This window comes from Salvelinus alpinus, chromosome 27 (assembly GCF_045679555.1).
Source record: "Salvelinus alpinus chromosome 27, SLU_Salpinus.1, whole genome shotgun sequence".
Classification (NCBI taxonomy): Eukaryota; Metazoa; Chordata; class Actinopteri; order Salmoniformes; family Salmonidae; genus Salvelinus; species Salvelinus alpinus.
In genome coordinates, this window is record NC_092112.1 from 28,955,430 (window position 1) to 28,968,100 (window position 12,671).

The 12,671-nt window shown below is 43.6% G+C and overlaps 1 protein-coding gene across 4 annotated transcripts in view; it reads right to left on the minus strand.

The window, feature by feature from the left end:
* The window catches only part of LOC139556358 (beta-taxilin-like), a 30,930-nt gene extending 19,816 nt beyond the window's left edge, over window positions 1-11,114 (minus strand). For 2 of the 4 annotated variants that reach the window (XM_071370249.1, XM_071370250.1), the window contains exons 1-4: window positions 10,963-11,114; window positions 4,904-5,239; window positions 3,215-3,306; window positions 2,444-2,614 (exon numbers count right to left, since the gene is read on the minus strand). In XM_071370249.1, the coding sequence (XP_071226350.1) occupies window positions 2,444-2,614; window positions 3,215-3,306; window positions 4,904-5,225 (585 nt within the window). In that variant the 5' untranslated portion in view covers window positions 5,226-5,239; window positions 10,963-11,114. Of the gene's footprint in view, window positions 1-2,443; window positions 2,615-3,214; window positions 3,307-4,903; window positions 5,240-7,092; window positions 7,180-10,962 lie in introns of those variants that run through there. The other 2 variants (XM_071370246.1, XM_071370248.1) reach the window with 1 other exon arrangement.
* Window positions 11,115-12,671: the final 1,557 nt, after the last annotated feature.

Consider the following 12,671-nt stretch of genomic DNA (forward strand, 5'->3'; position numbering starts at 1 on the left):
GTTAAATATATATATATTTTTAAATGCCAGCTTTGCACACGCTTGGCATTCTCTCAACCAGCTTCATGAGGTCGTCACCTGGAATACATTTCAATTAACAGGTGTGCCTTGTTAAAAGTTAATTTAATGCGTTTGAGCCAATCAGTTGTGTTGTGACAAGATAGGGATGGTATACAGAAGATAGCCCTATTTGGAAAAAGACCAAGTCCATATTATGGCAAGAACATCTCAAATAAGCAAATCTCAAATAAGCAAAGAGAAATGACAGTCCATTATTACTTTAAGACATATAAGTCAGTCAATCCGGAAAATGTCAAGAAATTTGAGCGTTTCTTCAAGTGCAGTCGCAAAAACCATCAAGCACTATGATGAAACTGGCTCTCATGAGGACCGACACAGGAACGGAAGACCCAGAGTTACCTCTGCTGCAGAGGATAAGTTCATTAGAGTTAACTGGACCCCAGATTGCAGCCAAAATAAATGCTTCACATAGTTCAAGTAACAGACACATCTCAACATCAACTGCTCAGAGGAGACTAATTGATTCCGGCCTTCGTGGTCAAATTGCAGCAAAGAAAACACTACTAAAGGACACCAATAAGAAGAAGAGACTTGCTTGGGCCAAGAAACACAAGCAATGGACATTAGGAAATCTGTCCTTTCGTCTGAAGAGTCCAAATTTGAGTTTTTTGGTTCCAACTGCTGTGTCTTTGTGAGACGCAGAGTAGGTGAATGGATGATCTCCGCATGTGTGGTTCCCACCGTGAAGCATGAAGGAGGAGGTGTGATGGTGTGGGGGTGCTTTGCTGGTCACACTGTCTGTGATATATTTAGATTTCAAGGCATACTTATCCAGCATGGCTACCACAGCATTCTGCAGCAATACGCCATCCCGTCTGGTTTGCGCTTAGTGGGACTATTATTTGTTTTTCAACAGGACAATGACCCAACACACCTCCAGGCTGTGTAAGGGCTATTTGAACTGTAAGGAGAGTGATGGAGTGCTGCATCAAATGACCTGGCTTCCACAATCACCCGACCTCAACCCAATTGAGATGGTTTGGGATGAGTTGGACCGCAGAGTGAAGGATAAACAGTCAATAAGTGCTCAGCATATATGAGAACTACTTCAAGTCTGTAGGAAAATCATTCCATGTGAAGCTGATTGAGAGAATATCAAGAGTGTGCAAAGCAGTCATCAAGGCAAAGGGTTGCTTTTTAAATGTATTTTATTTAACCCTTATTTTACCAGGTAAGTTGACTGAGAACACATTCTCATTTACAGCAACGACCTGGGGAATGGTCACAGGGGAAAGTAGGGGGGATGAAAGAGCTAATTGTAAGCTGGGGATGATTTGGTGGCCATGATGGTATGAAGGCCAGATTGGGAATTTAGCCATGACACCGGGGTTAGTAGAATCTTCTACTTTGAAGAATCTCAAATATAAAATATATTTTGATTTGTTTAACACTTTATTGGTTACTACATGATTCTACATGTGTTATTTCATAGTGTTGATGTCTTCACTATTATTCTACAATGTAGAAAATAAAAATAAAGAAATACCCTTGAATGAGTAGGTCTGTCCAAACCTTTGACTGGTACTGTATATTACGACAACATTTTGTAGCATTTTTGTTCATTTTGGTCTTTGGTAAGGGTTTTCGGCTGTTCATACACACACAAAAAATTCTCAAGGCAAGCTGAAGTTCGGAGCCAAAGTCTACGCCCCTTCATCGGTCATTGGTCAACAGTAGGGATTCGTCAATTAAGTGTTTGTTGTCATTCAACGATAGACAACTCATTTTCATGCAAATTATGTTCACCTGAGAAATACTGCACCAAACATCTTAGTTAGATATGTAAAATTGCGCGACTAAGATCTCCTCTGTGAAAACGTCAAAATTAATGACAAATTTCTTGAGTTATTTTAGATAAATTCTGACTACTTTGAGGAAGTGGCTATGGTGTCTCAAGATGGAGTAACAGTACTATTGACACTTTTCCTCATGTTTCAAGCGAAGATCTTTTAAGCGAGTATACAAGTACACTCGTACACTCGTTTGGTTCGGTTAGGCGCAGGCCAAACCGAGGCATGCGAAGCCTTAAGTTTGAGCTGCGCTGAACCCCTGGTGTTGAATGGAGTTAACTGATGATAAACTGAGCTATCTGGACCCCTGCTGTTCAGCAATGTAGGGTTGACTTGAGGTTGAGCTGTAGCAGAGTAGGTTTGTGGTACATAGTATTGCTTGAGACCTTGATAAATGCTTTCTTTCAGAGCTAATGCATATAAGCTTTAGCTCAGCAGGCTAATGTGGTCTCACATTGTGTATATGACCTGGATTCAAAACCCAGTTGGTCTTGAATGCCCACCTCAAGGGTCTTTAACCCATAATGTTGAGTAGATTAGTGTAGTGATGGAGCCGAACAGTTATCACCCACCTTGAGGGTCTTGTTGTGCCTCTGGAGTTCCCTGCAGAGGCCCTCCAGTTTGCTGCGGGCCAGGATGGCTCTGCTGTGCTCGTACTGGAGCTGGTCCCTCTCCTTCCCCACGTGGCCCTGCTTCTTCTGAAGGAACCTCAGCTGCTTCTGCTCCCCTCGCCGCTCCTCCAGCTGTGGACCATGCAGACAGATGTGCCATATACATTGCACTGCCTTTCAGCCTCTGCCCTCCGTTCAGACTTGGGCTGTTTAAGCTGCTTTTGGCTAACAACCGACTGGCTGACTAAAATAATAAAAACATGTCCTAAGAGGATTTGGTATGGCTGGGTGGGTGGGTATATATTTGTTTTAGCCTTGTCTCTTTCTTTTTCCTGGTGATACTATGCACTGTATATGTAGGAACTGTCCAATTACTACACATGAAGCTGACTGATAGCCGATGTCTTTGGTAATATTATTCATAATGCCTAGTGTTCCTGATGTTGTCTTGTTGAGGAATTACAGAGCCATGTTGTAGCTAGCTGTCTTATTATGGAATATGGCCTTTGCGTTCAGATTCGCCTTTGCAGCCAGAGGCGCAGAATATTTAGGTCATCACGGTACGAGACTGAATCACTTTCAAGATCTCACAAGGCACTCCCTGTTGATTCATGTGTGTTTTTATTTGTTTCCTTTTAACTTTCCCTGGTCTGTTTTATTGCTGCTGGTTCCTGCTGTGCTGAAGGACTCTACTCTCTGGTGTGCTGATAGAGGGGAGAAGAGAACACTCACCAGTTCGGCATACTTCTTGAGTAGAGCATCCAGTTTCTCTTCTGGCGTGCACAGCTTGTTCAAACTTTGCATTAGAAGCGTGCCCTCCTTTCCTGTGTGGATAGAGAGAAATCATGTAATGTTTGTTTCCATTTGGACAGGCACTAGAAAAAGAAAGATGAAAAAAGGCCAACAGGGATCATTCTATAAATGGTTTCAAAATAAATACTTTTCTGAAGCAATTTCCCCTGCATGAAAGCTCTTGCATCTTGACACCTATGGCTTCGGAAAAGCAAATAAAATCAAATGGCTGAAAATGCGTAACCAAGATTTGTATTACCCTCTGTTGCTGGCCTCGTTTCATGTTGAGGCAAAGAAACTATCTCCAACATCTGCTATTGGTTAGAAAATACACTTTGTGTTGCTCTGGAGCAGGCCTCTCCCCATGACTTGTGTAACCTGTCCTCAAAACACAATCTGAACATGGGGCACAACCTGGACGGATGTTGAGATACAGTAACATGACACTTAACATGTCTGCTTGTTCCTTTGTGCATAAGCAGTCATGATTTTAAATGATCATGCCCACTTATACAGTAAGTCTTAGATTCAAAAGAAGATGATGATGAAGGAATGCATCCTCTGACTATATAATAATCATTTGGTGGATGCTTATATTTGTCCTATTTCAAACATTTACAAGTGTGTATTATACGCATGTGTGAATTGGATTTTTTATTTTTTTTTGCATATCCCAACTCCCCCTTGGAGTTGGGATATGGTCCCATGTCCCATGTGTCCCATGTTTCATGACAGAAATAAAATATCTCAGAAATGTTCCATACAAAAGCTTATTTCTTTCAAATTTTGTGCACACATTTATTTACATCCCTGTTAGAGAGTATTTCCCCTTTGCCAAGATAATCCATCCACTGAAAAGGTGTGGCATATCAAGAAGCTGATTAAACTGCACGATCATAACACAGGTGCACCTTGTGCCCGGGGACAGTAAAAGGCCACTCTAAAATTGTCCATTTTGTCACACAACACAATGTCACAGATGTCTCAAGATTTGAGGGAGCGTGCAATAGGCATGCTGACTGCAGGAATGTCCACCAATTTAAATGCACAAAGATACCACAACGAGATCCTGAGGCCCATTGTGAGGCCCATTTTTTGAAGGTATCTGTAATCAACAGATGCATATCTGTATTTCCAGTCATGTGAAATCCATAGATTAGGGCCTAATGCATTTATTTTAATTGATTGATGTCCTTATATGAACTGTAACAGTAAAATCTTTGAATTGTCGCATGTTGCGTTCATATTTTTGTTCAGAATATATTTGAAGTCAATGAAAACTATTCTTAAGAGCGATATACACCGTTATGTATCCAATCATTTCTTTTAACACATGTTCTGTCAATTGAATGCTTGTTGAGTGGTGACTAGAATACCTCCTCTGGTCTATCTCATTAGCACACTGCCCCGTCTTTGCGCTCACAGATACTGTTGTCGAACAACAACAGATTATAGCATAGCTGTGTTGAAATACAAAACCATTCTGCTGTTGAATGTAAGGTTGTGGGACTTGACTATGTTTTCTATGTATTGTATATCAAAGTGTTGATGTTGTCTTTAAAAACAAAACTGCACAATCCAAATAATGCATGAGGAAAACAAAACATTGACCTCTCTAAATCCACCTACCTAAGCCTTTCAGCAACTTCTTTGCATCCTTGCCCGTGCTGGCGTTCTTGGCGGCTGTGACTTCATCAGCTTCCTCTCCGCTTGCCTCCTCTTCCACCTTCTCCGTTTCCAGGATGATGCACTGTTTCTCTATCAGGCTGGCTGCGGAGCCATAGGTGTTGATGATTTCGTCCAGCCGAAGACCAAACTCCTCCATGGGGTCCATGTGCTGGCCCTCCTGGGGTAGAGGGACCGGGGTCTCTGCGGTGACTGGGGACGGTGGTGGAGTCACACTGGTCTGGGCTGGGATGACCTCTGCAACAGACTGGACGTTGATCTCCATTCTCACAGATGTGGCTGAGAGGGGACGGAGATATAGGATGTTAGATGTCCTATATATACAAAAGTATTTGGACACCACTTCAAATTAGTGGATTCGGCCGTGGCTGACAGGTGTATAAAATCGAGCACACAGCCATGCAATCCCCATAGACAAACATTGGCAGTAGAATGGCCTTACTGAAGAGCTCAGTGACTTTCAACGTGGCACTGTCATAGGATGCCACCTTTCCAACAAGTCAGTTCGCCAAATTGCTGCACTGCTAGAGCTGCCCCCGTCAACTGTAAGTGCTATTATTGAAGTGGAAATGTCTGGGAGCAACAACGACTCGCACAAGCTCACAAAATGGGACCGCAGAGTGAACGTAACATGTAAAAATCGTCTGCAACACTCCCTACCGAGTTCCAAACTGCCGTTGGTCGGGAGCTTCATGAAATGGGTTTCCATGGCCGAGCAGCTTAAGAGAACCATGCGCAATGCCAAGTGTCAGCTGGAGTGGTGTAAAGTTTGCCTCCATTGGACTCTGGAGAAGTGGAAACATGTTCTCTGGAGTGATGAATCACACCTCACGATCTGGCAGTCTGACAGACAAATCTGGGTTTGGCGGATGCCAGGAGAACACTACCTGCCCAAATTCATAGTGCCAACTGTAACGTTTGGTGGAGGAGGAATAATGGTCTGGGGCTGTTTTTCACGGTTTGGGCTAAGCCCCTTAGTTCCAGTGAAGGGAAATCTTAACATTACAGCAATGACATTCTAGAAGATTCTGTGCTTCCAACTTTGTGACAACAGTTTGGGAAAGGCCCTTTCCTGTTTCAGCATGACAATGCCCTCGTGCACAAAGTGAGGTCCATACAGAATAGTTTGTCAAGGTCGGTGTGGAAGAACTTGACTGGCCTGCACAGAGCCCTGACCTCAACCCCATCGAACACCTTTGGGATGAATTGGAACGCCGACTGTGAGCCAGGCCTAATCGCCCAACATCAGTGGCCGACCTCCCTAATGCTCTTGCGGCTGAATGGAAACCGAAAGTCCCCGCAGCAATATTCCAACATCTAGCGGAAAGCCTTCTCAGAAGAGTGCAGGCTGCTATAGCAGTAAAGGGAGGACCAACCCCGTATTAATGCCCATGATTTTGGAATGAGATGTTCGATGAGCAGGTGTCCACATAATTTTGGTAATGTAGTGTACTACTACCCATGTCGCAGATAAGGAGACACATTAGAAAACTAACAAACAAACTGACAACTATACTAATAATACTAACTATACTAAAAAGGTACCTGTGTAATAGTGATGCACAGGATGACTCATATCCGCTGGGCGGATGGGTTTAGGGTCATTCAGGTTTGAATAAATAGAAGCAATGCCTTTAAATAAATCCATAAATGTATAATTATTGTGCAATTTATATAGGCTTCATTGAGGCTTTTCTTACACTATTTTAGGCTATCTGGTATTAGTGCATAAGCCTAAACTTCAGGGCTGTAAACGCGTCAAATAGCCTACACAGCCAATCTCCAAATAATCCTTTTGGGAACGGGCAGAAAAACTTAACGTCAATCCACGCAGGCAAAACGGATATTGTCCAAGTTTAAATCAATAAGACAAAAGCTGAGAAAGGAGAGTTGAAAGTAATGAGAAGGGAGGGACAGAAAAGTAATGTTTGTAAAATATTTGGTGAAGTGGTAAAAGAGGATGATAGCTTTGCCAGCTGTTATGTGTCATGATTGTGAGGCGTTAAACAAATTTGACAGTCACAAGACGGGACTTCAAATAGGCCTACGGCATGTCAAGGGAACAGTAGCATACTGTTTAGATTGGTTAAATGAAAACTGAAATCTGGCATTGACTAACCAGAATAACCTACTGTTTTTTTGGCAAACTCCAAGGTCCTCTGATAGTACTAGCTCCGTGCCAATCGACATCCCTGTGTTTTGAGAGAAATGTCTGAGTTTAACAGGTAGCCTATTGCTTGTGGTTTGAGCATGAAAACAATAACTGACTTGATGATAAGGACAGACACTTGGAGACGAGAAGCAAGTACAGGGAGTGAACATTTAATTAATAAACAGACATAAAATAAGACAGAAGAGCATCTGGACATGAAAAACATAACAACATTAATGCTGACACGGGGATTAAACAGAGGAACAGACAGATATAAGGAAAGCAATCAAAATGTGACGGAGTACAGGTGAGTCCAATGAAGCGCTGATGCACGTAATGAAGGTGACAGGTGTGCGTAATGATGGGCAGACTGGCGCCTGCGAGCGCCAGGGAGGGGGAGCGGGGGCAGGCGTGACACCTGGGCGAGGCGTAGAAGCCCAATGAGTCGACTGAGGCATGGGAGCCTGACGAGCCGGCTGAGGCGTGGGAGACTGACGAACCAGCTGGGGCGTGGGAGCCTGATGAGCCGGCAGAGGCGTGAGAGGCTGACGATCCGGCTGATGCGTAAAAGCCTGACGAGCCGGCTGAGGCATGACGTGGGGTGGGAACCTGCCGAGCCAACTGAGGCAAGGAAACCTCTTGAGCCAGCTAAGGCGTGGAAGCCGGTGAGCCAACTGAGGCCCCCCCGGCTCCATCGGCAGCGGCACCCGGACCCGACGTTACCAATAAAAACAAAAATTCCCTGATGCTTCAAATTGTAGTTTCAGCATTCTGTAAGGACAGACGCTTGGAGACGAGAAGCAAGTACAGGGAGTGAACATTTAATTAATAAACATATATGAAACAGGACAGGAGAGCTTCTGGACATAAAAAACATTAATGCTGACACAGGTATGAAACAGAGGGACAAACAGATATAAGGAAGGCAATCAAAACGTGAAGGAGTACAGGTGAGTCCAATGAAGCGCTGATGCGCGTTAAGAAGGTGACGTGTGCGTAAAATGATGGGCAGCCTGGCGCCCTCGAGTGCCAGGAAGGGGGAGCGGGAACAGGCATGACATCGATCAATTTAATGAAGTGCATAGCCTACAGTTGAAGTCGGAAGTTGACATACACTTAGGTTGGAGTCAGTTAGGACATCTACTTTGTGCATGACACAAGTAATTTTTCCAACAATTGTTTACAGACAGATTATTTCACTTATAATTCACTGTATCACAATTCCAGTGGGTCAGAAGTTTACATACACTAAGTTGACTGTGCCTTTAAACAGCTTGTAAAATTCAAAAAAATTATGTAATGGCTTTAGAAGCTTCTGATAGGCTCATTGACATCATTTGAGTCAATTGGAGGTGTACCTGTGGATGTATTTCAAGGCCTACCTTCAAACTCAGTGCCTCTTTGCTTGACATCATGGGAAAAAGAAATCAGCCAAGACCTCAGAAAAAATTGTAGACCTCCACAAGTCTGGTTCATCCTTGGGAGCAATTTCCAAACGCCTGAAGGTAACACGTTCATCAAACAATAATAGTACGCAAGTACCAACACCATGGGACCACGCAGCCATCATACAGCGCAGGAAGGAGACGCGTTCTGTCTCCTAAAGATGAACGTACTTTGGTGCGAAAAGTGCAAATCAATCCCAGAACAACAGGACCTTGTGAAGATGCTGGAGGAAACAGGTACAAAAGTATCTCTATCCACAGTAAAACGAGTCCTATATCGACATAACCTGAAAGGCCGCTCATCAAGGAAGAAGCCACTGTTCCAAACTCGCCATAAAAAAGCCAGACTACTGTTTGCAACTGCACATGGGACAAAGATCATACTTTTTGGAGAAATGTCCTCTGGTCTGATGAAACAAAAATAAAATTGTTTGGCCATAATGACCATCATTATGTTTAGAGGAAAAAGGGGGACGCTTGCAAGCCGAAGAACACCATCCCAACCGTGAAGCACGGGGGTGGCAGCAGCATGCTGTGGGGGTGCTTTGCTGCAGGAGGGACTGGTGCACTTCACAAAATAGATGGCATTATGAGGGAGGAAAATGATGTGGATCTATTGAAGTAACATCTCAAGACATCAGTCAGGAAGTTAAAGCTTCTTCGCAAATGGGTCTTCCAAATGGACAATGACTCCAAGCATACTTCCAAAGTTGTGGCAAAATGGCTTGAGGACAACAAAGTCAAGGTATTGGAGATGCCATCACAAAGCCCTGACCTCAATCCTATAGATCATTTGTGGGCAGAACTGAAAAAGCGTGTGCGAGCAAGGAGGCCTACAAACCTGACTCAGTTACACCAGCTCTGTCAGGAGGAATGGGCCAAAATTCACCCAACTTATTGTGGGAAGCTTGTGGAAGGCTACCCAAAATGTTTAACCCAAGTTAAACAATTTAAAGGCAATCTGCATATAAATGGATGAGAGAGCTTCGTACTGCCTGAGCTATGTTGTTGATGTAAATTGAGAAGAGCGTGGGGCCTAGGATTGAGCCTTGGGGTACTCCATTGGTGACAGGCAGTGGCTGAGACAGCAGATGTTCTGACTTTATACACTGCACTCTTTGAGAGAGGTAGTTAGCAAACCAGGCCAAAGACCCCTCAGAGACACCAATACTCCTTAGCCGGCCCAGAAGAATGGAATGGTTTACCGTATCAAAAGCTTTGGCCAAGTCAATAAAAATAGCAGCACAATATTGCTTAGAATCAACTGCCATGGTGACCTGTGTACCACTTGCTTAAATCTAAAACAAAATCTCCAAACTGCAATATCTCTTTGTTAGACTAAAAGATTAACATTTTCTGAAAGAAAACTCAAATATTTACATTTGTAATATTTAATCTGATGTTTAAGCTTCTCTTAGACTGAATACTAGGTATAGTATTACTTCTCAATAAAGTAACTTTCAGTCTGATGCATGTGGAACAAATCACTGTGGGTGGTGAAAAATAGCACAAAACCCAATAGCCTGTCGGGAGTCAGGAAACAATACCACTGTGAGGATTTAAATCTGCCCTGTCACAAATAGACCTCAGGCCCAGCATCCTCCCTTCCCACTTCTCTATTTGATTTAATACAGAATTAATTTAAAGCATCCAGAGGTTGTTTATCCCCCAGCTTTATTGCTACATGACTGCTCCCTGCTTATCAGGATAAAATTAGCCCTAGTCCCCCCCCCCCCCTCTGCAGCCCCTTTCCCTCTCCCACCCTCCCTGCTTCCAGCGGGCAGGCACATGGCACCTGTTCTGAGGCCTCACTCTATTTTAGGAGCCTCTAAATATGGTCAAGCTATTTGTTATTCCAGCCACGTATCTGTTGATGTCGATGACGGCACTTTTAATGTAGAAGTGTGAAAAACACAGTTGACATTATGTTCTAAATGTCTACATTCATTCTTTGTTAGCTGATAATACATCTGATGAGATTACATATATATTTTTAAAGACAATGTGTTTCAGTTGATGATTCCGAATAGATCATAACCTCCTCTGATAATGTTGAATAAACAACACAAATCAAAAAACACTGAATAATTCAGTGTGTCTTCAGACCAAACTAACACAGGAGAATACTTCACCACCAACTCAATTCACCATAATAAAACAGAATAGTTAGCTTACACTACATAAGTTACACGTCACACTAGCACAACACATTTGTCACTACGATCCGAAGGTAAAGCCAAAAATAACTCATCAATTTTGTCACCACACATCATGAAGCAGCGTTTCACTAATCATCAGAACTAAACAGGGCAGATAGACATAGCTCAAAGACAAGTCCACCAAAAACTTTACGTATAATTTCTGTACCTGAACAGTGTGTAAAAGAGTTTGGGAAATCCACTTACCAGGTCCAGGGGATAGAAAGAGAAAAGTGAAGAGGGTCCAACAGGACTCTGGTGACTGAGACAACAGCTGTGACAGGCAAGCCCCTCAAAATAACTTCCTGCAACTGAACTCTGCTCACATCAAGTGGAGAAGCTGTCAGCGTATGGGGGGCCACAATAATAGCCTTTCTGATCAGGCTTTGCTGGAGGGCAGCTCAAAGGCCCACCCTCGACTGTCCTTCCTGGAATCTCCAGGGGCTGTTTTTAAAGAAAGTTTGGTGCAGTTTTACAGTGCAAGATTGGATTGTCTTGTTATTATAGCTCTTGTTTAGGGCACAGAGTTTTTCCTGACCATGTCACCTGGCTAGGAAAAACTCTGGTCCCTAGACGGCCCAGTTTTTCAATATATACAAAAGTATTTAGACACCCCTTCAAATTAGTGGATTCGGCTATTTCAGCCACACTCGTTGCTGACAGGTGTATAACATCGAGCACACTGCCATGCAATCACCATAGACAAACATTGGCAATAGAATGGCCTTACTGAAGAGCTCAGTGACTTTCAACGTGGCACCGTCATAGGATGCCACCTTTCCAACAAGTTAGTTTGTCAAATTTCGGCCTTGCTAGAGCTACCCCAGTCAACTGTAAGTGCTATTATTGTGAATTGGAACGCCTAGGAGCAACAACGGCTCAGGCGCGAAGTGGTAGGCCACACAAGTTCACAGAACGGGACAGCCGAGTGCTGAATTGTCTGTCCTCGGTTGCAACACTCACTACCGAGTTCCAAACTGCCTCTGGAAGCAACGTCAGCACAAGAACTGTTCGTCGGGAGCTTCATGAAATAGGTTTACATGGCCGAGCAACCGCCATTGGACTCTGGAGCAGCATTCTCTGGAGTGATGAATCACGCTTCACCATCTGGCAGTCCGACCAATGAATATGGGTTTGGCGGATGCCAGGAGAATGCTACCTGCCCAAATGCATAGTGCCAACTGTAAAGTTTGGTGGAGGAGGAATAATGGTCTGGGTCTGTTTTCATGGTTCGGCTAGGCCCCATAGTTCCAGTGAAGGGAAATCTTAACGCTACAGCATACAATGACATTCTAGACGATTCTGTGCTTCCAACAGTTTGGGGAAGGCTCTTTCTTGTTTCAGCATGAGAATGCCCTCATGCACAAAGCAAGGTCCATTCAGAAATGTTTTGTCAAGATTGGTGTGGAAGAACTTGACTGGCCTGCACAGAGCCCTAACCTCAAACCCATCGAACACCTTTGGGATGGCCTAATCGCCCAACATCGGTGGCCGACCTCATTAATGCTCTTGTGGCTGAATGGAAGTAAGTCCCCGCAGCAATGTTCCAGCATCTTGTGGAAAGCCTTCCCAGAAGAGTGGAGGCTGTTATAGGAGCAAATGGGGGACCAACTCCATATTAATGCACATGATTTTGGAATGAGATGTTCGATAAGCACATAATTGTGGTCATGTGGTGTATCATGTGGTCATGATAACCTCCTCCCCTGGCCCTAGTTAAAGCTTATCTTGTGTTGCGACCGCTGTAAAAACGGCCATGTCTCATGTTATGTAGAAGTATTTAATAGAGCTGTTTGTAGGACTCATTCAAATGTGTATACATTTAATCCAAATGAATATGTGATGGACATCAGCTATCAACATTTACAGGAGGCAGCCAAAATGGCACTGGGCCATCTAAATGACCTCTTTTTAAT